This window comes from Suillus plorans (genome assembly GCF_016647745.1).
Source record: "Suillus plorans strain S12 chromosome Unknown HD556scaffold_17, whole genome shotgun sequence".
NCBI classification, from domain to species: Eukaryota; Fungi; Basidiomycota; class Agaricomycetes; order Boletales; family Suillaceae; genus Suillus; species Suillus plorans.
This window is the reverse complement of record NW_024537401.1, coordinates 143,220-164,952: the sequence shown is the minus strand read 5'-3', so window position 1 is coordinate 164,952 and position 21,733 is coordinate 143,220. Positions and strand designations below refer to the sequence as shown.

General features: G+C 48.6%; 9 protein-coding genes across 9 annotated transcripts; 4 read left to right on the top strand and 5 right to left on the bottom strand.

The window, feature by feature from the left end:
- Positions 1–1,085: 1,085 nt before the first annotated feature.
- HD556DRAFT_1357429 (signal recognition particle SRP9 SRP14 subunit) lies at positions 1,086–2,298 on the bottom strand. The gene is made up of 3 exons (XM_041302521.1): positions 1,635–2,298; positions 1,314–1,572; positions 1,086–1,253 (listed from the first exon to the last, which is right to left on the bottom strand). Exons 1-2 carry the CDS (start codon positions 1,824–1,826, stop codon positions 1,339–1,341), a joined length of 426 nt encoding a protein of 141 aa, XP_041162231.1. The 5' UTR covers positions 1,827–2,298; the 3' UTR covers positions 1,086–1,253; positions 1,314–1,338.
- HD556DRAFT_261684 (mitochondrial carrier) lies at positions 1,946–3,687 on the top strand. Its single transcript, XM_041310060.1, has 14 exons — positions 1,946–2,103; positions 2,171–2,245; positions 2,292–2,296; positions 2,355–2,437; positions 2,493–2,512; positions 2,565–2,613; positions 2,665–2,808; positions 2,862–2,972; positions 3,023–3,092; positions 3,142–3,218; positions 3,269–3,275; positions 3,335–3,408; positions 3,457–3,590; positions 3,641–3,687. Exons 1-14 carry the CDS (start codon positions 2,082–2,084, stop codon positions 3,661–3,663), a joined length of 894 nt encoding a protein of 297 aa, XP_041162230.1. The 5' UTR covers positions 1,946–2,081; the 3' UTR covers positions 3,664–3,687.
- A 1,005-nt stretch (positions 3,688–4,692) lies between these two features.
- Positions 4,693–5,697, top strand: HD556DRAFT_1289417 (Chloroperoxidase). The gene is made up of 2 exons (XM_041299372.1): positions 4,693–4,892; positions 4,948–5,697. The coding sequence occupies exons 1-2, from the start codon at positions 4,789–4,791 to the stop codon at positions 5,570–5,572; spliced, it is 729 nt and encodes a 242-aa protein (XP_041162229.1). The 5' UTR covers positions 4,693–4,788; the 3' UTR covers positions 5,573–5,697.
- Positions 5,698–5,892: 195 nt separating this feature from the next.
- Positions 5,893–9,914, bottom strand: HD556DRAFT_1357411 (Phosphatidylinositolglycan class N-domain-containing protein). Its single transcript, XM_041302520.1, has 19 exons — positions 9,633–9,914; positions 9,403–9,576; positions 9,315–9,349; positions 9,237–9,254; positions 9,042–9,186; positions 8,820–8,986; positions 8,629–8,773; positions 8,249–8,575; positions 7,999–8,194; positions 7,595–7,952; positions 7,350–7,540; positions 7,196–7,295; positions 7,039–7,147; positions 6,682–6,982; positions 6,608–6,622; positions 6,489–6,558; positions 6,320–6,434; positions 6,234–6,272; positions 5,893–6,182 (listed from the first exon to the last, which is right to left on the bottom strand). Exons 1-19 carry the CDS (start codon positions 9,844–9,846, stop codon positions 6,031–6,033), a joined length of 2,871 nt encoding a protein of 956 aa, XP_041162228.1. The 5' UTR covers positions 9,847–9,914; the 3' UTR covers positions 5,893–6,030.
- Positions 9,915–10,266: 352 nt separating this feature from the next.
- On the top strand, positions 10,267–11,594 carry HD556DRAFT_1306670 (uncharacterized protein; the record flags this gene model as incomplete). Its single annotated transcript, XM_041299948.1, has 2 exons — positions 10,267–10,865; positions 10,916–11,594. 2 exons carry the CDS (start codon positions 10,267–10,269, stop codon positions 11,592–11,594), a joined length of 1,278 nt encoding a protein of 425 aa, XP_041162227.1.
- Positions 11,595–12,381: 787 nt separating this feature from the next.
- HD556DRAFT_1535206 (uncharacterized protein) lies at positions 12,382–14,134 on the bottom strand (the record flags this gene model as incomplete). The annotated part of the gene is made up of 4 exons (XM_041309592.1): positions 13,974–14,134; positions 13,884–13,915; positions 13,551–13,809; positions 12,382–13,493 (listed from the first exon to the last, which is right to left on the bottom strand). The coding sequence occupies exons 1-4, from the start codon at positions 14,020–14,022 to the stop codon at positions 12,382–12,384; spliced, it is 1,452 nt and encodes a 483-aa protein (XP_041162226.1). The 5' UTR covers positions 14,023–14,134.
- Positions 14,135–14,187: 53 nt separating this feature from the next.
- On the bottom strand, positions 14,188–18,860 carry HD556DRAFT_1518710 (P-loop containing nucleoside triphosphate hydrolase protein). The gene is made up of 20 exons (XM_041309116.1): positions 18,675–18,860; positions 18,409–18,600; positions 18,259–18,342; positions 18,093–18,207; positions 17,410–18,028; positions 17,291–17,347; positions 17,077–17,240; positions 16,905–17,003; positions 16,463–16,824; positions 16,204–16,410; positions 16,044–16,152; positions 15,890–15,986; positions 15,703–15,838; positions 15,575–15,657; positions 15,417–15,521; positions 15,274–15,367; positions 14,902–15,213; positions 14,783–14,854; positions 14,639–14,727; positions 14,188–14,583 (listed from the first exon to the last, which is right to left on the bottom strand). Exons 1-20 carry the CDS (start codon positions 18,768–18,770, stop codon positions 14,487–14,489), a joined length of 3,189 nt encoding a protein of 1,062 aa, XP_041162225.1. The 5' UTR covers positions 18,771–18,860; the 3' UTR covers positions 14,188–14,486.
- A 465-nt stretch (positions 18,861–19,325) lies between these two features.
- HD556DRAFT_1233738 (uncharacterized protein) lies at positions 19,326–20,249 on the bottom strand (the record flags this gene model as incomplete). The annotated part of the gene is made up of 2 exons (XM_041297618.1): positions 19,326–19,924; positions 19,982–20,249. The coding sequence occupies 2 exons, from the start codon at positions 20,247–20,249 to the stop codon at positions 19,326–19,328; spliced, it is 867 nt and encodes a 288-aa protein (XP_041162224.1).
- Positions 20,250–20,958: 709 nt separating this feature from the next.
- On the top strand, positions 20,959–21,381 carry HD556DRAFT_1220189 (uncharacterized protein; the record flags this gene model as incomplete). Its single annotated transcript, XM_041296781.1, has 1 exon — positions 20,959–21,381. A coding segment is annotated over one exon (423 nt), but the record flags the coding sequence as incomplete, so codon positions are not given.
- Between the last annotated feature and the right edge of the window lie 352 nt (positions 21,382–21,733).

Here is a 21,733-nt window from a genome sequence, read left to right as displayed (position 1 = left end):
CCATCCAAAATTGCATCATTGACAGCTAGAACTCCGCTGGCCATATATGATGGGATCCTCGGAGTAATCTGTTTCCGCTGCAATCGGTATGTACCAAATTACTTGCCAAAATTGTGGCTCATCAAGTGCCCTCATATATGCTGTCATGCACTTTGTTTTTCGCTTTTCGCCGTTATCATCGACTATCAACCAGTCTCCATTTTTGATGAACAATCTGCGGAATCCTATGTCACGAGATGCCTTGTTCTGTACGTCCTGTCAGGCTGTCATCTCAGGGAGTCGGTTAATGCCAACCTCCGCAAGTCGTCACTAGGGTCTCAACCAAGCTCCATGTTTCCTTTGAATACGCGATTTGTTTTCGTATTGGTGCGTATCTTGAGTCATTTCACTAGTACTCTTTCTACTAACGACAAAGAGTCGGATCCGTATCGGATAATTACTTTCAAGCCGGACCCTGTGAATAGAACTCGCTCCAAGTCTTAACGGCGTATTCACTAGTTCATGGATCTGTGACACATCAGTCGAGTACGGTAACCCCTCTTTAGGCCATAAAAATATTTGGTGTTGCACCGTGCTCCACATATAGATTGTGATATTGGCATGGTGTCCTCGGAGACCCACTCCGGGGTTTTCACAGATCGCCCTCGGAATAGTTCCCTCTGTACCGCCTTTAAGATCGGATGATCTGCAGAGGCTAATTTACATCTCATCCACATGTTGACTATTTCAAGCTTCCGGTTGCCAGTCTTCCGCCTCCAGTGGACATTGGGGTTTATGATGAACGCCTGTGCCCCGGCTCTACATTACCCGTTGTCGTTGACATTTAGGCTATCATCTTGTACATCCATTGTCGAGCGCCATTATCGTGGGCGCGTACGATTGCGTGTGCTGATCAGTCTCATTAAACACTATTAACAATCTGGTGGATCAGCGCTCAGCACTGGGTGCTCCAAGGCACCGTCGTTTTATTGGTAAGTTCTATAGCTTAGTGCTAAGCAAGCCTGTGCGACGCCGAAGCTAGACTTTGTATGTCTATTTCCATCATTCCCATACGGATGGCTTACCTATTTTGCCTCTTGCATCAGAACAAGGTAGCGGTGATGAACATTTCATGATCGATCGGGCATTGGGGCCTTGCGCCATTCAAACGAACAACGGCTTATTGACAAATCAGATCTATAAACGATGGTCTCGCTCTGGTAATAACTGCGCATGTTCGCTCCACCTCGGGAGATTATGCTCCCATAAAACCACTAAGCGAAGAGACGTCATCAGACAAAGATGTGATAGTTGGGTCATTTCGGCGGACTTACCAGAAGCCGCATAGCAATGTTGCTCCTACTTCTTCTTCTTTGGCTTTTTCTTCTTAACACCCCCAGCTGCAGGACCCGCAGGTTGTGCAACGAACGGAGACGACGAGCGCGTCTGGTCTGCGTCCCTAGTGGTATCAGGCACACCTAGAGCATGTACGATTGGTGTAGGGCGTTTATTTTGCATTTTCTGCATTAGTGATAGGTTCAGAGCCTCGAATCGATTGAGGAAGATTGAGGAGTAAGTTTTGAACTTTATGCACTAGAGATGTGAGATATGATAAGTAAGATGTAGATTCATAATGAAATGAGACCACGACACACTGTCGTATCATCTGTAATCTTCAGGACGAGCTTGCCCTCTGATGATCTCCATTTCACACAATATCGAGCCTGTGGGGACATCATCAGCGTCAGACAGCGATAGATGTTGAAAAGAAAAACTTTGTTGGGAGATTTTGTGTAAAGGTTTTCAGCTGCTTCCTGAAACTCTTGCCAGGAGGCGATGTATACCATCCTCGCATGAGTAACGCGCGTGCTCGTAAGTTGATGAAGTCCATCAGTAAGGCAAGGTTTGGTCACAGAATGTCACGCTGTCACATGTCAATGGTCACGAGCAGAGAGGCAATTCTGATTCCTGAATTTTGAACGGTTCGGGCGTGCCGTATTCTGTCGCGTTTTACGTCCGATTCTCGTCCGATTCTGTGCCGAACTCTTGAACGGATCCCTTTTCCTTCTTGACTTCATCCTTATCGACCAAAACTAAGTATAATGGCTACGGATCAGCGGAAACGTGAGTTAGGCAACTTGTACCATACTAGGCGCCGTACTTGAGACCTTACTGACAGAATAAACTATAGCACTCCCTTTCGTTGCGAATTTCGCCGCCGGTGCCATTGCTGGTGTCTCCGAGATTTTGACATTTTACCCTCTAGGTGAGTCGTATTCATCTCATAAGACGCCCGCTCACTCATAATTTAGATGTCGTAAGTATACCTGTGCATCATGATATGACGCTTGGGCCGATGACGGACCGTGACTCAGGTGAAAACTCGTATGCAGCTTGAGACCGGAAAGGCCAAGCATGGAATGGTTGGCACTCTATCGTCGATAGTGCGGGAAGAAGGGTAAAGTCGTGACATCGCGATGCTCACGCGACCACGCTGCTGATATCCTCGTCAGTTTCGGCCGACTTTACCGAGGTCAAGAATACTCTTACAGTTCTCGTTACGGAGCCTTGAACTTTGTTTACAGGTTTGGTCCCGCCTCTTCTTCTCGAGGCGCCAAAGCGCGCGGTTAAGTTGTGAGTTAGGTTCTCGCAGGTATTCCGATGTACTGTCTCATTGCCTTGCAGTGCTTCCAACGACTTCTGGGGGAAGACTTACATGGGCTTATCTGGAGAGTCTAAGATGACACAGCAACTCTCTATTTTAACAGGGTGCAGTGCTGGTGCAACAGAGAGTTTTGTTGTTGTCCCATTTGAGCTTGTCAAGATTAAGTGCGATCATCCCTATTATGCGTCCTATTTTTACTTCTAACCCATGGCAATAGGCTGCAAGATAAAAGTAGTACATTCGCTGGTCCCATTGATGTAGTCAAGCAGGTCATCAAGAAGGAAGGTCCTCTTGGTCTCTATGCCGGCATGGAGGCAACGTTCTGGAGGTGAATGGATTCACAATCTAGCGTCCCTGATTATTGACCCAAGAGACTAGGCACTTCTGGTGGAATGGTGGATATTTTGGATGTATTCATCAAGTCCGTAGTATGCTGCCACCAGCTGAGGTAAGTCTTCAGTAATATCTCGCAGTATTTTTCTCATCGCCTAGTTTAGACGCAGCAAGGGCAGCTGTTCAATAATTTCGTTTCTGGCAGTGTAGGTGGCTTCGTCGGAACTGCCGTGAATACCCCGTGAGTTGCAATTCGGCAAATTTAGTGAATGTGACTGATGTGCCTGTCAGCTTTGATGTATGCTCTTCATTGTAGTACCCCAGTTTGGTCAATGACACCGCTACATGTAAATTTAGGTCGTGAAATCTCGCATCCAAGGTGCTGCTAAAGTCCCCGGAGTTGCCCCAAAGTATAATTGGACATATCCTGCGTACGTCTCTTCCTACGCTATTGAGGGAGATACTAAACAAAGTAACAGACTAATGACCATTATGCGTGAGGAGGGTCCTGCAGCCCTTTACAAAGGCTTCTTGCCAAAGGTCCTCCGGTTAGCGCCTGGAGGTGGTGTTTTACTTCTAGTGGTGGAGTTTACACTTGGAGTATTCCGGCAGGGTGAGTCTCTACTCATCCTCTTTCTTTGCTATCATTGACTCTGTTTCAAGCCCTTGGTCCACCTTACCTATAGAATCTGGCATTAGCGCTTAGACGCGGGAAGGCTGAAACAGGAACGTAGCTAATAAATCAAACCCCACCGGATCACATCTTCTCTATGAAGCTGTAGCACCGACCGGAACAAATCTTGATGTGAAAACGGATGATTCTGATTCTGAGGTAGTTGATGATCAACGGGCCAAATAGCCCATATTGGCCATCCCGGCAACGGGGAGGGCGCAGCTCAGGTGCGGTCGTATACATGTGCCCAGGCCAATTAAATTTGGCAGACCGTCGGATAAGAAGATAACAACGAGCGGTGCTAACAAAAGTCTGGAAGGATGAGTGACAACATCTAGACCTCATGATGGTTGCTGGACGGATCGTGAGCCTGTGAACGTTGACGGACGTGAAAAGGGCCTTTGTACGCGCCCTATGATATGGAGATCCTCATTCTCGTGCTTCTCGACGAGAACGGGACAGGTCCGTGCGCGTACATTCAAATATCTCTTCCGCTTCGAAGATTCGCATTTTAATTTTGCTCTCTTCCTCTTCGCACTCCCCTTCTGTGCGACACTTTACGCTTTAGACCACCGACCAAATCCTTCAACTCTTTATTCGAGCACACGAAGATTTGTTTTATTTCTTCTTCAGAATTTCGATTTCACCATATGTAAACGTCTGACTTTGCTACACGTCCAAAAGTCTCCACTCTAACTTCGTACCCCCAAAGATCGACCACATCCTCTCTTCGATGCGTTCAATCTTTTCTTTCGCTCCACCTTTACACTGACATACAAAGGCTGTTGATCTGCATATGGCAATTCAAGCCTTGTCATGAGATTCTGAATATCACAATATTCATACGCTCTGGACAAGGCTTGAATTGAACCCCACTGCTCTAACCATGCATACAAGCATACTTCGAGGTCAGGGCAACGAGGAGGAGGAGGCTTGGGCGACTAGGACTTGTATTTGGTTCAAAGGTCTTGATAAATAAAACCAAATACAATGAATGTCCGCGGTGTTTGGTGTTGCGCGGATGTCTCAGACTCGCTTGCATGACGCACTCATGAGACCCGCATTTTAAATAGGAGATCATGGTATAAAAAGGCTAACGCCACAGGGGCTACGCCACCGGATCAATCCGAGTACCAAAATGTCAACTTCAAATCAGACTTCACATCCTTTCATCCCCGCTACTCCGGGCGATCGACGTTCTCCTTGTCCAGCACTCAATGCACTAGCAAATCATGGCTACTTGTATGTTTTTTCCGTCTCTTCGAACAGCTCCAAACTTAAATCTTACCATTATCAGGCCCCGCAATGGACAGAACATTGGACTCTGGCATCTGATACGCGCGGTCCAAGAAGTGTATAACCTGTCCTTTATATTGGCAGCCTTACTCGCCTTGGCAGGAATTCTGCTTTGTGGTCACGCCTTTCGTTTGGACCTTGACGCACTGGCGATACACAACAAAATAGAACACGACGCATCCCTCGTTCATGCAGATGCATCGGGTCAGCAGCGTGCACCTACCGAGGTCGACCCAAAACTTCTCAAGTCATTCTTAAGCCATGCAGATCCTCAAAGAGGCATGAGTCTGTATGACCTCGCCCAAGTGCGCATATCTCGCGAAGCCCAGCTGGCTCATCCACTCGACCTCATACATTCCAAGATCGGGGCTGCTGAGGCAGCCTTGTGTTGGTTGCTTCTTAAACAAGACACTGGTCGCATCCCGTCAAGCGTACTTTTACAGTGGTACGGGGAAGAATGCCTGCCCGACAATTGGGCACGACCACGTCATGTTATAGGGTTGCTCGATGCGCGCACAAAGGCGGTGGAAGTGGCAAACATCATGAGCAGTCACAAGTCTACCTGCCGCGGTACACCCGTCTTCCAGCCTCAATGCCTTCGTATTAGGCTCAAGGACAATACTTAAGTGCGATTCATAATGCCTGATATATTTACTACTATTGTAACCACCTTCCATCGTGGATCCTGAGAGTGAAAGTGTATTATCAATCAAGTGTTGCAATGAACCAATAGCCTCCCTGTTTCTACCAAATCGCTTGTGGACTGTTCACCTCCATTATAAGGTACGATTGTCTACCTTCTTTCCTCGTTTATCTCTGGTCATGAACCTACAAGGCGAACCGTCTCGTCGCTTGTCTTTCTCGCTACAAAATAAATCCTACATACCAGACGGTGGTTGCTCTCTCTCTGCGCGGGCAGTCACTGAGGAGCATTCACATACAGATCCCCGAAAGCACGTAGGTGTGTCATAGCATTTTCCCGTCCCTAATCCCCGAAATACATGTTAAACTGTTCTGTAGTCCCAAATAGTTAATCGCGTATCACTATTTTACGAGCAGCGGGCCGAGTGCGTTAACACATTGCTTATTCTAGCTTGTGACTGTCCGTAGACCTATGGAACACCAACGTGTCTACCATGAGATATTCGCCAGCGGTGCAGATGCCAGCTGACCAAACCAATAATAGAGAGGTTATGCAAAAGAAGCTAATCGATTGCCCAATCTCCAACCATGATCCTGTGTCGTGTGTCAATTCGATACGATCTGACCACTAGCTAGCCTACTCACCGGTATCCGTGACGTTCAGGAAAAACGTCATTGTCATTCCTGATCTAGATATTAGTGATCAGTGCAGATCAAAAGGAACAACCCACCATCAGTGAGCGTCAGAGCAACGAGGAATAGCGAGAAGGGTGGTAGGTGGAGTCTTGCATTCAAAGTGGCAAAAACAGCTGACAAGATCACATATGGTGCGACAATTTTGAATATCTGTGGCAATCCCTTCAAGCTTCTGGTATGAGAAGCAATGTTTGAAGAACCTACCAATAACGCTGCCATCAAGAATGGGTTGAAAATCGGTACCAGACGGTACACAGGTTCCAAGTAGAACGATCTACGAGAGGTGAGCAGCAGAGCTGGATCAGTTCGTCGGGGAAACTCACGAAATTGAAGCAACGCTGGACATAGTCGATCATCAACATCAGCACCACGAAGGTCAGTCCTGTCGGTCACTCACTTGCCGGTTCCAAAGAAAGCCACCTGAACGAAAAACAAGAAAAAGAGTGCTATTCTGATATGGTCAGTGTGAAACTCGTATCCTTGATTCTGCGAAGCGGCCCCAGCTCGATTCGACTGGACGATCGATTCGACTTCTATCCACAAGAGTAAATTGCATGTGAAAGCGGCATAGAATAGGCCTTCAACACTGATCGAAAGAATGACGAAACAGACGCCGAAGCCCAGGAAAAGCGATATGATTCTTGAGGTTGGAGTGCTGTGCTGTGCTTTAGAGATGAATGGGAATACCGACGATACAGCTGAGAAGTATAAAAGTTAGATGAATAACTGGTGCTCAGTTGATTAGCAAGGGTACCGAGTATGAGCCATGCTGAAGTTTGGTTAATGATGGACAATCCCTGCTTTGCTTGTAAACTCTTCACTGAGCTTGCAGTAATTGTCATGGCGAGCAAGATAAACAACACCTTGGATACGAATAAGTTAACTACATAGCGCCATGTACAACTACCTACCTGGGTGATCTCAGATAGTTTTGCGGCTTTCGGAGCACCGTTCGACGCCAAACGCGTACAACCTGCGGCAACTGCAAGAATCATTGCCCCTCCGCACATGCTAACACATAGGTGAGCATGAGCAATATGCACAAATCTGTCAGACTGCGCTCACATCATGTACAAATCCTCTCTCTTGTTAACGCTGAGTAGGGGGAATATACCAGTTACAAGACAGCTACTCATCCAAGAAAGTAAGAGTCTCGGGTGTTGCGACCGAACGTGACTTGGCCATGACACATATGGCCATAAAATGCCCATAACCACAAAACCAATGCTCCACAGCGACCGGTGAGTGTAGGCAGCCTGAATCATTTGTAAGTCAAACGAGCTTTATAAAATGAACAAGGGTCGACGCACGACCATACACTGGAGTACAACCACCACAATGACCAAGTGAAGCAACACTCTAGCTATCAAAGGTCCGCGTTTGTCGCTCGACTTGAATTGTTGCGCAACGATTGGAACTCCACGCAGTGCGAATTGCTGCCAGAAGTAGCAGGGGAAAGTTACATAGACATAAAACGTCCATGGAGCTCTCTCTGCCGCAAACAGTGCCCAAAATATTGCTAATATGGTCGCGGTGGCAAGTCCGACCACGGTACGCCGCCTGTCCGAAACCAAGGAAGCTGGCGGGGGAAAAATTGACAACGATGCGTAAGCAGACCATCCCAGATATGCTATTATGACGATGATCCGTATAAGTACTCGATTATAGCTGCATTCCCTCAGTAATTGTTCCTAGTGGTAGTCAAGCAGCTTACGTTTCGAGATATCGAAGACCTTGTAAAGTGACCTTGATGAGTTCAGCTGTCTCTCGACGGGCCTCGAACCATTTTCCATCACTGATTAAACGTTCTATTTTGGACAACCAAGATACTCTTGAAGGCTTCCCGTCTTGAGTGACTTCTTCTAAAGGTTCGAAAGCTTTGTATAGAATGGTTTGTACGGCCTTCGATTCTACCAGCCAGCTAGTTATGGACAGAGAAGCCAGATAGCGCATTTGTGACGCACCGTGTTTTACTCGGTAGTGTTCTAAAATACTTTCTGCATTTGCCAATGCAAGCTGGGCCAAGGCTGACTCTCCTTCTCGCGGTAGCAAGTAGCCAGGTCGCGTAGGGTCTGCATCAGGGAGAATTCCCACTGAATTTACCGGGTAGTTAATACCAAGCAGCGCAGCCATCAGGGGTGCAAGATCGGCTTGTTCCACGTCTCGTCGCAAAAAGTCGTCAAGTTGCCAGAGCCGAGAGTACTCATCGTGCGAAGAAGGAATGGTGTCAGGAATTGGGCCCCTGATGCCTCGCCCCCATGCAATTAGTGGGGTACGCGTGTTGTCCGGGTCTACGAACTCCTTCAGTGCCTCGTTGTTAAAACTGATACAGCGCGGACCTCACCGCCATCGCCATGGTTGCCGATCTTAGACATGCCGTGGTCAGCTGTAAATACGAAGCTTGTCTCTTCATCGTGGTAGAAGTTGGAGAAAAGTTCTTCTGTTTGTTGGACGATGTGATCAACGACTTGGATATTGTTCATGTATTCCTGTAACGGAGTAAATCAATAAAAGCGCACTTATGGAGATGCTCACCTCGGAGTGTGGCCTATACGAGTGACCAGTGGTATCCAGACCAAGGAGGTGCAGGAAGAATACCACTTTGTCGGCGCGTAATTCTGAATCAAGCAAGTCGTTCGATGATGCGTTCTGAAATAACGTCTGAAGTTGGTCCAAAACCCAGGTATCTAGAGCGGTGGCATCTATCCAGTTGATTTGATTTAATAGCATGACTGCAGTAGTTCTGGACATTCGTACCTTTCGTAAAGTCTTCGGCCTCCTCATCGTAGCTCCAAGTGTCAACTTTTCCGGGAGTTGCACCTTGGGCAAACATTGGTAATATGTCTGGGGAACCGAAGGAGAAGGTGTGACTAGATTGATTGAAGATGGAGTCAAAGTGAACCTGGAGAAGGATGAGATATCGTTCGCGGCGTCTGTTGCTACAATACTGACTGGATTCGTTTTCCAACCCTATCTCACGATTCTCATCAGTATATAATGACAAGAAGAAACAAGAAATTGGCTCTTTACCTTGGTCACAGCAGAGACATCCTCATACATTCCCCCTTGAATTTCTTAAGTCAGCCCAATATTACTGACGTATCGGGCAGTGGCATACCGATGATTGCGACATGCCCAGGTCGACTTTCCGTTGGTACTCGAGTGTGCGACAATCCAAACGCCCCTCGTGTTTGAATAATATCACGCAAATGAGGCGCTACAATCTTTGGCGAGGAAGGAATGAAAGAGAACGCGTTCACACCAAATAGAAGGTCTGCGCGTAGACCGTCTCCTAATAGGAACTGTTGGTTGAGTAGTTGGTGTTACAGAAGGTGAAGTTATACTTGCCCACAATGAGAACGACCCGTTTTGCTTCCCCCGAGCCAGCCCTGCGAGGAAGCATGCCGTGGACGACTGGGCTAGTGAAGTAGCAGTCAAAAACAGAAGCAATGAATACGACATGGAATATGAGTCCCAGTGTTAGCAACTTGAGAACATTTCTATGTGATGATACTGTCATTTGTATGCTTGAACAGAAGGCAGGTTGCCTCGGCCCGAGCATATAAGGTGTGTAAATAATATGCCTTTTCAAGACACCAGCGCGCTAACAATGTCACGTGATGTGTCGCGGGCGTGTTGAGCTGCGGCGAAGGTTGTTTGAAAATGTATACCGCTCCACCAGTACCTCGCGTATAGAATCATGATCAGGTATATTGATATTATGGATTTGTAATAGCCGATAATTACAGAAGGCTGTAAGCGAGGTGACTTGTGTCGCCGATTTCCCAAGGGGCATATCTTAAACTCCGAGTCTCAGGGAAGGGACACCTATATAAACCCTTGAACAATCATTTTATCTTCCTCGCCAACACCTCCCTTAGTGGACTGTGGTTCTTCTTACTGGTACGCCCATCTTGCATCCAAGTCGGTCTTACGTGATTAAACAAAATCTACAGCACACAACTTCACTGGAGTCTGGACCATGACTTTGGCAATCTCCCACGATTCCACTGTGTGCAATCTGCCCCCTTTTCCTCCTGAACTTTGGATTACAATATTTAGCCTCGCCACAGATATCCCTGGTCTGCTGAGTTATGATGGCTCAAACCCATATGATCTTCCGCGTCCCCTCGTCAAAGACCACGAGCTCAAACTGTTGAAAGAGTCTCTTATCACAAAGAGGAATATTATCCTTGTCTGTAAGACATGGAACGCTCTTGCCACCAATTTTCTCTATCAGAGTGTTCTGGTCACTCGCCCAGCTACCCTGTCTTCTTTGTTTGTCTCCCTCGGTGGGAGATCCTCTGGACCAGCCCGATCCGTTCACGTAGGGTGGTGGACGAGACGACTTGATGTCTTGATACAAGATGACCATTGTGAGGCATCTGATTACGCCCTCCTCGCCAACATAATTCGACGGTTCCCAAACTTGTCTATCGTCAATCTATCTATGCCGATGCTTCCCTATAATGATTCCTGGCTTCGGCAGCTACCCGAATCAGTCGTGATGGCGCTAGCTGAATCTTGCGGTCCATCATTACGCGTATTTGATTGTTCTGAGTCCATTTTGCGCCCCTCCAGGTATTAGCTCAGCCTTATCGCGCATACCGCACTTGCTGATTACTTTTCAGAGAGGATCTGATGAAGTTGATAATTGCAGCACCAAATTTGAGTGTGCTCCACTGCCCAATTTGCTCGCCCAGCACAAGGGACAAGTCTCCTTCTGCTAGACTCGACGTGCCCGTTATGACCAAGCTGCAGTCCTTGTCACTCATGTCGGTCTTTTTGCGGGATTATCTGCCAGACGATAGAGACGCCAATCACTTCCCCGCTCTCAGAAAACTTACTTACGACTGCATCCCTCCTCCATTCCTTGACGATACTTGGAAACATTTTGTGAGGCTGAGCTGCGCGAATGTTACTGCCGTGCACCTCGACTATTCCCTTCAAGCCGACCGTCTTCAAAAAGAGCTGGATCTACTCAGTGAATGCTGTTTGTCTTTGAACGACCTCGTCATTTACATCCGTTCATGGACGGAGATCAACCCAAATCTCACCCTCCCTCCTTCCGTTTCATGTCTGGGATTATATTCCAAGCTACGCAAGGCACCCACATTCCATTTTATGCAACTATTTGCCGCTCTTCGTACCATATCAGGTTCGAAGCTCAGGACTGTCCGATTGCTGCACGCGGACGCTGTGGAAGATTTACGGGAGAACTCTCGGGATCTGTTGCAGGGTGAACTCGCTGATAGCACTCGTATTACATTCCGCATCGAGGACCACGAGGGTCATCTTCTGATGAGTTGATGCATAGTATAACACGTGTGGTTTGAACATTGGTGTATTCATATCTTCACTCACACCACATATTGGTTCACTCACGCTCCTAATCTTCAGGCATCTATTTAGACGCATCTTATCTGTATCCAATACGTGTACACTGCTGCAAACATCGCCCTTCATTGCTCCCGACGTCTGCCAGGAACGCCCTGATAAGTTATGCAGCTGATGACTGCTCAGCGCTCATCGCCCGACTCATCGACTACATCTGAGGATGTTTTTTTCAGTCGACAATGTCTAAGCGCCAGTCACATTACATTACCAGTCAAGGAGTGCTGTCCTCGCTTTCGTTCGAGCCCACGCACTAGACACATTTAAATAGCTGATGTAGCGGATGGCAGATCTGTTGCCGAGCATGCCATGCGCTTAGATTTCGTTTTAATACAGTTGCCAAAATGCTTCTCGCGCGGGTTCTGTGATATCTTTCTCTACAGTACACCAATACGCAAATGACTGTAAGCGTAATAATAACATTCAGCTTACGTATGCAACTCGCTAAAATACAGTCGTGCAGATGGAGTCCGAACTTCTATGAAGTCTCCAAGTGCTCGTACGTGGCACACTAACATAGAAATAACACCGCACCAGGTCACCAGGACTGTCGTAAACATATTCGTGAATGGGAGAGTGATGTGATGGAATGCAAATTATGATGTGTTGGGTATCACTGCGTGGATATGACCAATGTTCTAGATGAAGGGGCGTAAAAATATGCGTGCAGATTCGTGGCGAAGACTTTGATGATGCATGAAGGCTAGATCTTGAGCTCGCGAAATCCGCGCACGTCAAGCCGCCCGGTGCCATTCGTCTGCCACTCCTCATCATCAGCCGCTTTGGAAGCTTTCTTGAATTTCCCGCCAGGAATGACAATCTTTCCTGCGCTCATATACGCAGTACGTGACTTTGGAAGACCGAGAGACTTGCGCTGGCGTCGAGTGAGGGGTTTATGAGTTTCGGGAGGCGGCGTATTGCATGCGGGAGGGGTACTAGGAAGCGGAGATGAAGCGGCAGATGATGAACGGCTGGATTCTGCGGAGGAGCCGGGGGTGGAGAGGTCAGGGGTCGAGTCATCCATGTCATCATCTGCCTTGACTTGACTCAAGGGTGTGCGAGAGGGCGAGCGTCGTGAGGTTCGTGTTCGCGTTCGCTTAGAAATCGCGTCAGATGTCGACGATCCAGATGATTCGTCGAAAGAACGCTTAGGTGACCGATGAGTTCTGATACTCGATGTAAAAGATTGATGGGGACCGGTCGGCTGACCGGGGACGGGAAGTAGTGAGTCCACCTCGATGTTCAAGGAACCAGTGGAAGAAAGGGGTGAGGGTGAACGGGACATGGGGAGTGGGACATGTGCAGGTGTTGGTGGTGTATTTTCACGATTCGATTTAACATTGTCGATTTGACTATTCTTGGGAAAACTCTTGAGATCAGATTTGGCCTTGCTCCGGGAGACTGCTTTCTTCTTGGCGGGCGAAGCGGCAGGCGGTACTGCGTCGGCGGGTAGCTCGCAAACCTCGGGAAGACCAGCGTGCGGCCCTCTCAAGTTTCGTATTGAAGAAAAATGTTCCCAGTCATGATATCTGGAAAGGCAGGTTAGCGCGTAGCCAATAGGCATACCGGGGGAAATGATGACTGACGCCACGTATATCGTTCCCTCCGACTCCTGCGAATCGTTCATCTCGTCGCGCTGCTGCTGCCTCTTTTTCCTCCGCGCATCTCGCTCGTTATCTTGAGATGATGACTGGTCCTCGCTCTCGGCACCCGCCTTCCACTCAATGACGTATACCAATCCAGGCTGGATAACCTTGACATTCCTTCGCGCAAAGTGCGCGAATGCAGAAAGTTCAAGGTGCCCGCCATAAGTGCCTATAGCGCGTCACAACGCTGCACAGGAAGAAATCGGGAGGGCAAGCCCTGGCACACCTTGTTCTCGCATGCACCGCAAGTGGGCGCTTAGTCCACGTTCATCCTCACAAAAGGGTTGATAGCGCTGCGCATGGCCCTCGATCCAGTCACATATATCTTGGCGCAGCTGGAGGTGCTGCGACGGCGAGCCATAGAATTGATCGCAGAGAGCCCGAAATAGGCAATTGCCATCGCCCACTGTTTGTGCAGCGTAGAGACCCTGCGAGCGAAGTTGCTCCGTAAGAAGTTGAGTGTTCTGTTCTGGATCTGTTATAGGCTGTGTAGGATATAAGAATCAAATGACGAGACAAAACGTGAGTAGGATGCATGGATGACATGCGTGACACTTACTCTACCCTTGGATCTTGTTGTGCGGGACCTCACTAGGGTTGGCAATATTAACAAATGCATCATCAATTGTTGTTATCAAGATCGACGTACATGGCAATGGCGCTTTAGCACGTCTCTGGGATTTCTTCGATGGGCCCATTCTACTTGTAAAAAAATTCAACGAGTTCTGTATGTGAGATCGTGTTGGTTGTGAATAAAGCACAGCTGCCGCGTTTCGGGGTCCCGAGACCCGGAAACCAGGGGCTGTGCCGGCACACGGGCTTGCAGTTACAGCAGGCCCGGGAATCTTGCAATGTCTTATCTAGACAGAACAAATTGTAGAGTGACACGCACGAGCACATTTATAAACTGGGACCTAGGTATTACCCACGTCTAACGTTTAGTGTACTTTAGCCTACTCCTGGGCCTGAGGAGGCCTGAGTCCCTGATGAAAAAGGAAATAACCGTTTCTATCATAGGGTCTACGAAAGACTCGGTTGGAGTTGTGAGGCAATAAACAATGCTTTTAATGTGACCGTGTAAGAAGTCAGGACGATCTCGAGCTGCAGTCAAAGTTCGGATCCTGTGTTGGATACTCATAAGACTCAGGCCTCAACATGCACATCATCCCATTGACGCTCGACTCCCCACTCGGCTATCACCACCCGGTGTTGGGAATGTCTTCTCGCCGCCACCTCGATCTGACACGAACTCCCGATATCTAGTTTGCCCATGATGAATAAATGTTGACACTTGGTGGAAAAGAAGACGCTTACATTCTCCCCAGCCTTACCTGTTCCTCGCGTGAAACAGACGGCCTTGTCGTCTTCAGCACTTTCAATAGATGCTCTTGAGAGATCTCGTGCTGCAGAAAACAGCACTCATTAGAGGAATCTATACGAGAAGGAAAAAACACAGACCTTCTTGGGCGTCACAACAGCCCTGCTGTCCTCCTCCATCCCTCCAGACTTCGATGCCTTGATTTGTTGCAGCTAGAAACATATCAATCATCTGTGCCAGCACGAGCGCAGTTTCTTACTCGTCGTTGCATTTTCGTTTCGTCTGCCTTAGACGCAGCTTTTGCTGCATCCTTCCCAGCGCCCAGCACCATATACTTCACCGGGACCTCATCAGTCAGCCCCGCGCCCACCCTCCTCCGACCCGCCTCGACATCACCATCACCATCACCATCCGCCTTCTCAGCATCTATAGCAGCATGCACTACTTCCAGATGCGCGTTGTACACGAGAGCCTGTAAATCCGCACCCGAGAAGCCCTCAGTGATACCTGCAAGTTTATCAAAGTCCACAGAGGGTGCGAGCGTTAGCTTCCGGGATACTGCAACCAAAATCTGAACCGGTGCACAAGACAAACGTCAAGATTATGGTTATGAAACACGGTGGGCACTGACATCTTTTCTGTCCTCGATACCAGGCAGGTCGCATAGCAACGATTTATCAAGCCGACCGGGACGAAGTAGTGCGGAGTCGATGAGGTCTGGTCGACTTGCGGAAAATCAACAATCGGATAGTGTGGTCAATGGAAATAACCCACCTCGTTGCAGCCAGAACATAGACTCCATCGAGCCCCTCGGCGCCATCCATCTGGGTTAGCATCTGATTCACCACACGGTCCGTCACGCCCGTGCTGTCGTGTCCTCTGCAGACAACATTTATGGATACAGCAGATAGAGTACATAAACATAAACTTGCCTCTTTGGTGCAATCGAGTCAAACTCGTCGAAAAAGAGTACGCAGGGTTTTGCAGCCGACGCACGATCGAAAATATCTCTCACCTAAACAGAGTGAGTATTTCCTTGAGAAAAATCATATATACGCACTGATTTTTCACTCTGTCCGATATATTTATTCAACAGCTCTGGGCCCTTGATGCTGATGAAGTTCAACCCACACTCTTTCGCGACGGCTGACGCAAGTAGCGTTTTTCCACAGCCAGGATAGCCGTACAATAGTAGCCTGCATTCCTTCCATAAATCGCATCCACAACAGAGAGTATTATAAACGCACCCAGATCTCAACCTCAGCGGAGACTGCTTGAACAATTGAGCATACTTCGTCGGCCATTCCAAGGTTTCCCTCAACGCGAGCTTGGTGTCCTTTAAGCCTGCACCACCACAATTAATGGACCAACGATAAGATATTCTCAAAGGGAAGCACGCACCGCCAATGTCAGCCCACTCAACGTCCGACTTTTGTAAGGGCACATCCCTCAGCGAGAGAGGCACAAATCCCTCTTGGGCCTCTACAAAATCTTTCGCCGAAAGTGTGACCTTTCCGAACCATCGTCAAATAGTGAAACATGTGCATTAGATGATGCTCACCTTCTCAACGCCCACGCCCACTTCTGACACTGCCCGTCCAACGGCGACCTGTATCGTCCGTGTGACAAGGTCGCGCAGGTCTACAGGAGAATAGCCCTCCGTCCCTACTGCGAGTCGAGTGTACTCAGGTGGGTCGGATTCGTCGACAACAAATGACAGTGGCTCCTTGGCCATGGAAAGCCGGCGTGACACAAGACTGGCGAGAATCTGTTCAAGTCGTTTCTACTCAAAAGATACCAATAATGAAATAGGAACCCACCTCCTTCCGTGCCTCCCTTCCCGGCGGAGGAATGGAAGCGACATCCTTAAAGACATGCAGCGTATGTAGCAGCGAGTGCACGCTAGTCTGACTTTCTGCTGTGGCGAGGAGTACGATACCACGGAAGTTGGATGGTGCAAGGCGTGCGTTGGAACTATATTGCATGAGGAAGAGCTCCGTTATATGTCGCTGGCGGAAAGAATCCGCCTGCTCGACCTCTGCAGCACAGACTTTGTCGAGGTTGTCGAAGACAAGGACGGAGGGGCTGTGCCATCGTGCTAGCACAAAGAGGTGGCGAAAAAGTGCACCGAGGGTCTGAGCGGGCTTGGATGCGAGCGGGGAGAAGTCGATATAATGTATGGCTGATTGATATTGACGATTTCGAGTAGCAACAAAAATGGTTAGACCAGAAAAGCATTAGAGCACAAGATATCACACTCACAAGCATACACACGCTCATCTGCTTCCAGTCTGCGCGCGATCTCCTTCGCAACTGATGTCTTGCCCATTCCCTGACGGCCTGTTATTAAAATGCCAGGGACTGCGATACATGTGGACACGAGAGGTTCGAAAATCCATCAGAATGTGCTGCAAACAAAATCCTTTACACATACCTCCATGAACGACATTTTTGCGCGCATGTACGGCGTAGGTCGCGACGCAAGTCTTTGTTATGTCTTCGAGAATATTAGAGACACCTGATAGATGAAGCGATGGTGTCACTAGTTCTGGTGAGATCGCTGCCGAAGCTGAAGGCGAGGATGATGCGGACGCAGGACTAACGGAATGATCAGCTGAGGTCGCACCCAAGGGGATGTACGAACGTACTCATCGAGGTTTCCATTTATTGTGGGCCCTTGCTCACGGGCACCTGTGAGTGATATCCTACAAAGTCACTATATTAGCGATGGTGGTGGAACTACATACAAGAAAAGAAAGCAACGCACCGAACGAGATCCCAGTCCCCGACCCCGACCCCACCCTTCACTTCACCGACAAACATCACATGGGTCTCCAAAACGGAATCAGAGATTCCCAGCCACACTTCCCACCCGTCCTTTCCGTTCTCTTTATCATCCTTTGCTCCCAACTCTCTGTTCGACCCTGGGTGCAGTATCTTTGCTTCGCCATCCTCCTGCTCAGCTTCAGCACTTGGTTTGATGCTGGCATTTTTTCTAGTACCGGAGTTTGTGATATCCGTCGGATCCTTGGGCGGCTCCAGCCAACGTGCACGCGCACACCACCATCCCGAACGCGGAGGGTTAGGATTTGGGTCGAACGGGATGTACTGAGTCCCTGTAAGCAGCGATAGAGTGTAAGGATGAATGTATGCGCGCGTTTTGGGGTCGCGTAGATTGGTCGTTTCAGGAAAGTTGACAAGGCGCTCAGGGAGCACTCGGAGGATTTCAGATGGATACGAGGGCTTGTCCTGCGTCGACACAACGGTTCCGTGCTCTAAGCTCGTTGATTTGGTTTCTGCTTTGGATTTCCTATGCGACTTGGGGGCAATGCTGACCTCGGTATCGGTTGTGAGCAGTGCCGCGGTCACAGACGTGTCGAGCGAGACTTGCGATTAAGGGAAGATCAGTAGGGGGTACCAATGTGAACAAGATAGTATGATGGCACACACCGATTCTTAGTCGTACTCTCGTCCGCCCGAGCACCCAAACATTGATCTCTTGTCCGACATTCGCAACTCGCACTTGGGAGAGGAGAGTACCTTCAACGTGTGCTGCATGCAGTTCCTGGCATAGGTGGGGTCAAGACAGCTAGTCAGCCGGGATGTCAAGACCTACCACTACGTCCCAGTCATCTGCACTGAGGGGCTCAGTGCTCACCGTCTTTGCGTACGGGAGGTCATATAATAATCCTAATTCTACCTGCCGATTCAAGCTACACCATCAGCCGGAGGAAGGAACAGCTGTACGCGGGAATAAAAAGCGCACCACGTCTCCTTCTTTGAATCCCAAGCCTGCTGCGTACTGAGGATCTATCTCTAGGGTTTCTATTCCACGTTCGGCTGCGGTAGAGTTGAATGAGGCAAGGGATGATGCAGAAGCCATGCCGGTCCAGCCAACATATACCTCTCTTCCCTCGCCATCGGTGGGCTTCAAGTGGACAGCAAGGGTTTGCGGACGCTGCAATAGTGATCAGGGTAGTTCCAACCGAAGTCAGAGTCAAAGTATGAGACGAAGAAATAATGTGAACATACAATCTGTCTCTCGAGAAGGGGACCGTAAACTGATATTGGGAGATTGACCAGGGATGATTTCAGTGATACAAAATGCACCTTTGCGCGTCGGGGCATTTTTTTAGACGATCGATTGACTCTTGAGTATTACTGTGCATATACAGACACGAGACGTGCGTGCTACTAGACTACTAGTAGGTGCTAGACCCAAAGCGGGACCAGTTTGAACATTTCTGGACGGATCAGCTGACGTCGGCAAGTTGGACCGACTTCGACTCGTATGTGCAGAACATAAAGCGCTTGATTTGATAACTGAGTTCCTCAAGGCGACTCGGAGGAACCGGATACCCAAATGAAGCTTCAGGGTGTGGCCACTGCCACTGTTTTATCAAACTCAGGGTCTGAAACTCGGATCGTCTCGCCCTCGGATCGTCTCGCAGCCTCGGAAGGACTCCGGAACACACATGGTTTCAAGTTCAATATCGTGTGGATCTCTACTGATCCCTATAGGTATGTGCCTATCAGCAAAGTACCCCCTCGGCCTTATCATGTCAGGTACTTTTAGAACGTTGCATGCCTGAAACGCACAACTTCATTCTTGGAGAACTGCAGTCCACGTGCTATCAAGATGCACTGAAAGAAAGGACTCTGAAACTAAATGATACCACTAGATTATCTTGAACCATCGCTGAGCCAAGCCTTTAGTTGCAACGCAAGTTTCTTTGCGGTAACCTCTAGCTTCTCATCTCTCGTCCGTGCTACATCCACAATTGTCCGTTTCCTTCCTGAAGCTGTTAACACGAGGCCAACCCGCCTTGGCGAGAACGAAATAGACAGCGCGCTGAATGGCACTGGCGCAATGTCTGATGTCCGCTTGCTCGTGCTCGCAGATCCAATTCCGCTGTTATTCACCCTGAACATGCTGGACGATGAAGACGAGGCGTTCGCTCCATATGGGTTTGTATGGACAACTCCCTCGCGGACACCGTAGTGTCGAACGAGGTCTTCTAGCCGGCTGCGCGGTTGCATAAGGTCGAAAAGGTCTTTGAACGAATCCTCTCGCTCGAGGTGAAGCGATGAGTCATCGACCATAACATCTTCGTGGACCTTGAGTGCGATGAAGAGGTCGAGGACTTTGGTCTCTCGTTGCAGAGTATCACAAGAGGAAGTAGAAGCCGAGGAAGAAAATGGGAATGGATCAGATGAGTAGGGAGGGCGTATCATCGAATTGTATGCGGGTAAATATGTGGAGCGCAGCACATGCTCACACGCTTCACTGGCAAGGTGAGTTCCGGCCACCATGGTCAAAGGACTTGAACAGCACGTACCAATGTAAAACGACCGATTAACCGACCGGAGTTGTGTGGAGAGCCAACAAAGTGTCTTTCTCTGCCGTTCGATCTTTCCCTCGTCAACCCCAGGCGTTTGCGGAAACGTCATATACACGATCTTCAATAATAGGTGGGGAGGTAGGTCAGATGGCTTCGCTGCTCCATGATGTTCACCAGGGAATGGGGGTGGTGGTAGAGTACTGGCATTAGGGAAATAAGGAGGGGGTGGAACAGATTGCATGCACTTCTCCTCGACAATGACCATAATGATGTATGCGGATGCGCCTCTGGTTTTATACACAAATGGAGTTATTCTGGTCTCCGGAAGCAGTACAGTCTGCTGTGAGAGCTGTGCGCTGATTTGAAGTGTAGCCTAGGCAGAAGAACGTTGATCAAATTTAGGCTGATTTGGCTGAAGAGGCGATGGATAGTCAAAGAACAGCATGGGCCTATCATACCGTGACATGCCTAAAGGCAGTACCGCCCTGTACAGTCAAGGATGGGTCAATGACACAGGATGGCTCTATGAATCATTTTCCGCATCACACCACAACTACATACTTTTACACATTCAACACACCTCAGTTCCCTGCTAAATACATGTCTCTTGGACTCTCAAAAAACACGACTGAAATTGATTGAGAAGCGATGACGAAATTGTGTGATTACCATTTGTGACAAACCTAAATTTGACCCAATTGAAATTTCTGCTTTGCTGTGTACACCTCTGTGGAACCCAAAGCCTTCAACATCAAACAGAATACATTGAAGAACATCTCAGGTATCCAGCCCATTTGAATTCATAGAAATAGGTGCATTTCTGCCAGAGTTGCAAGCAAATCATGAGAGGTATGTGATCTGAGTTGGAATCTATACTAGGCCAGGGTCCACAGTCCAGTAAATTACTACTGAATTCCGCTCCGTCTTGGCTCAAACGTGTCAAAACCTTCACCTCACACCTTGAACTTGCAACAATGCCCGGACGACCCAAATCTGTAACACGAAAGAGGCGAGAAGCCCGTGAGGCTTGTGACTACCTCATGTCACGCGCTGTCGAAGCATACCGTGCTGAGCTCACAAAAGCTCCAGGAATTCGACGCCGTGGGGCAAGGACAATCTGCCATGACTTCGAAAAGATGAACTTCGAAGCAACAGGAAAGTTAATCAAGCTATCCTATTCAACTCTGATCCGTCTCGCAGCTGGTGGAAAGACATTGAGCGAGACAAATGCAGCCAAGGCATGGATTACTGAGGAGGAGACGAAACAAGTCATTGCCTATGTTCAAGAAGTTGGTGACCGTGGTTTTCCGCTCAGCCATAAGCGACTTCGCGAACATGTTAACGAAATATGTCACGCACGACTGGGAGATGGATTTCCAGGAGTCGGTGTTAAATGGACCAATCGCTTTGTCGAGAAGCATGCTGACAGTCTCAAGACATCATGGTCTCGCTCGCTCGACTCAAAACGCGGACGAGCTGTCAACCCGCACACCAATAAAGCTTGGTTTGATCTCCTAGAAGCTGTTTTTGAGAAGTATGACATCAATGAAGACGGTATTTATGCAGCCGACGAAATTGGCATTTCACCGGACTCTGGCGAGCACGAACGTGTTATTGGAGGGAGACGGCCTGGGCCTCAGTATCAGCAACATACAGGGAATCGAGAAAACATTACCATCATCGTTACGATCTGTGCTGATGGCACTGCTCAGCCCCCTGCTGTCATTCTAAAGGGCAATGCCTACCAAG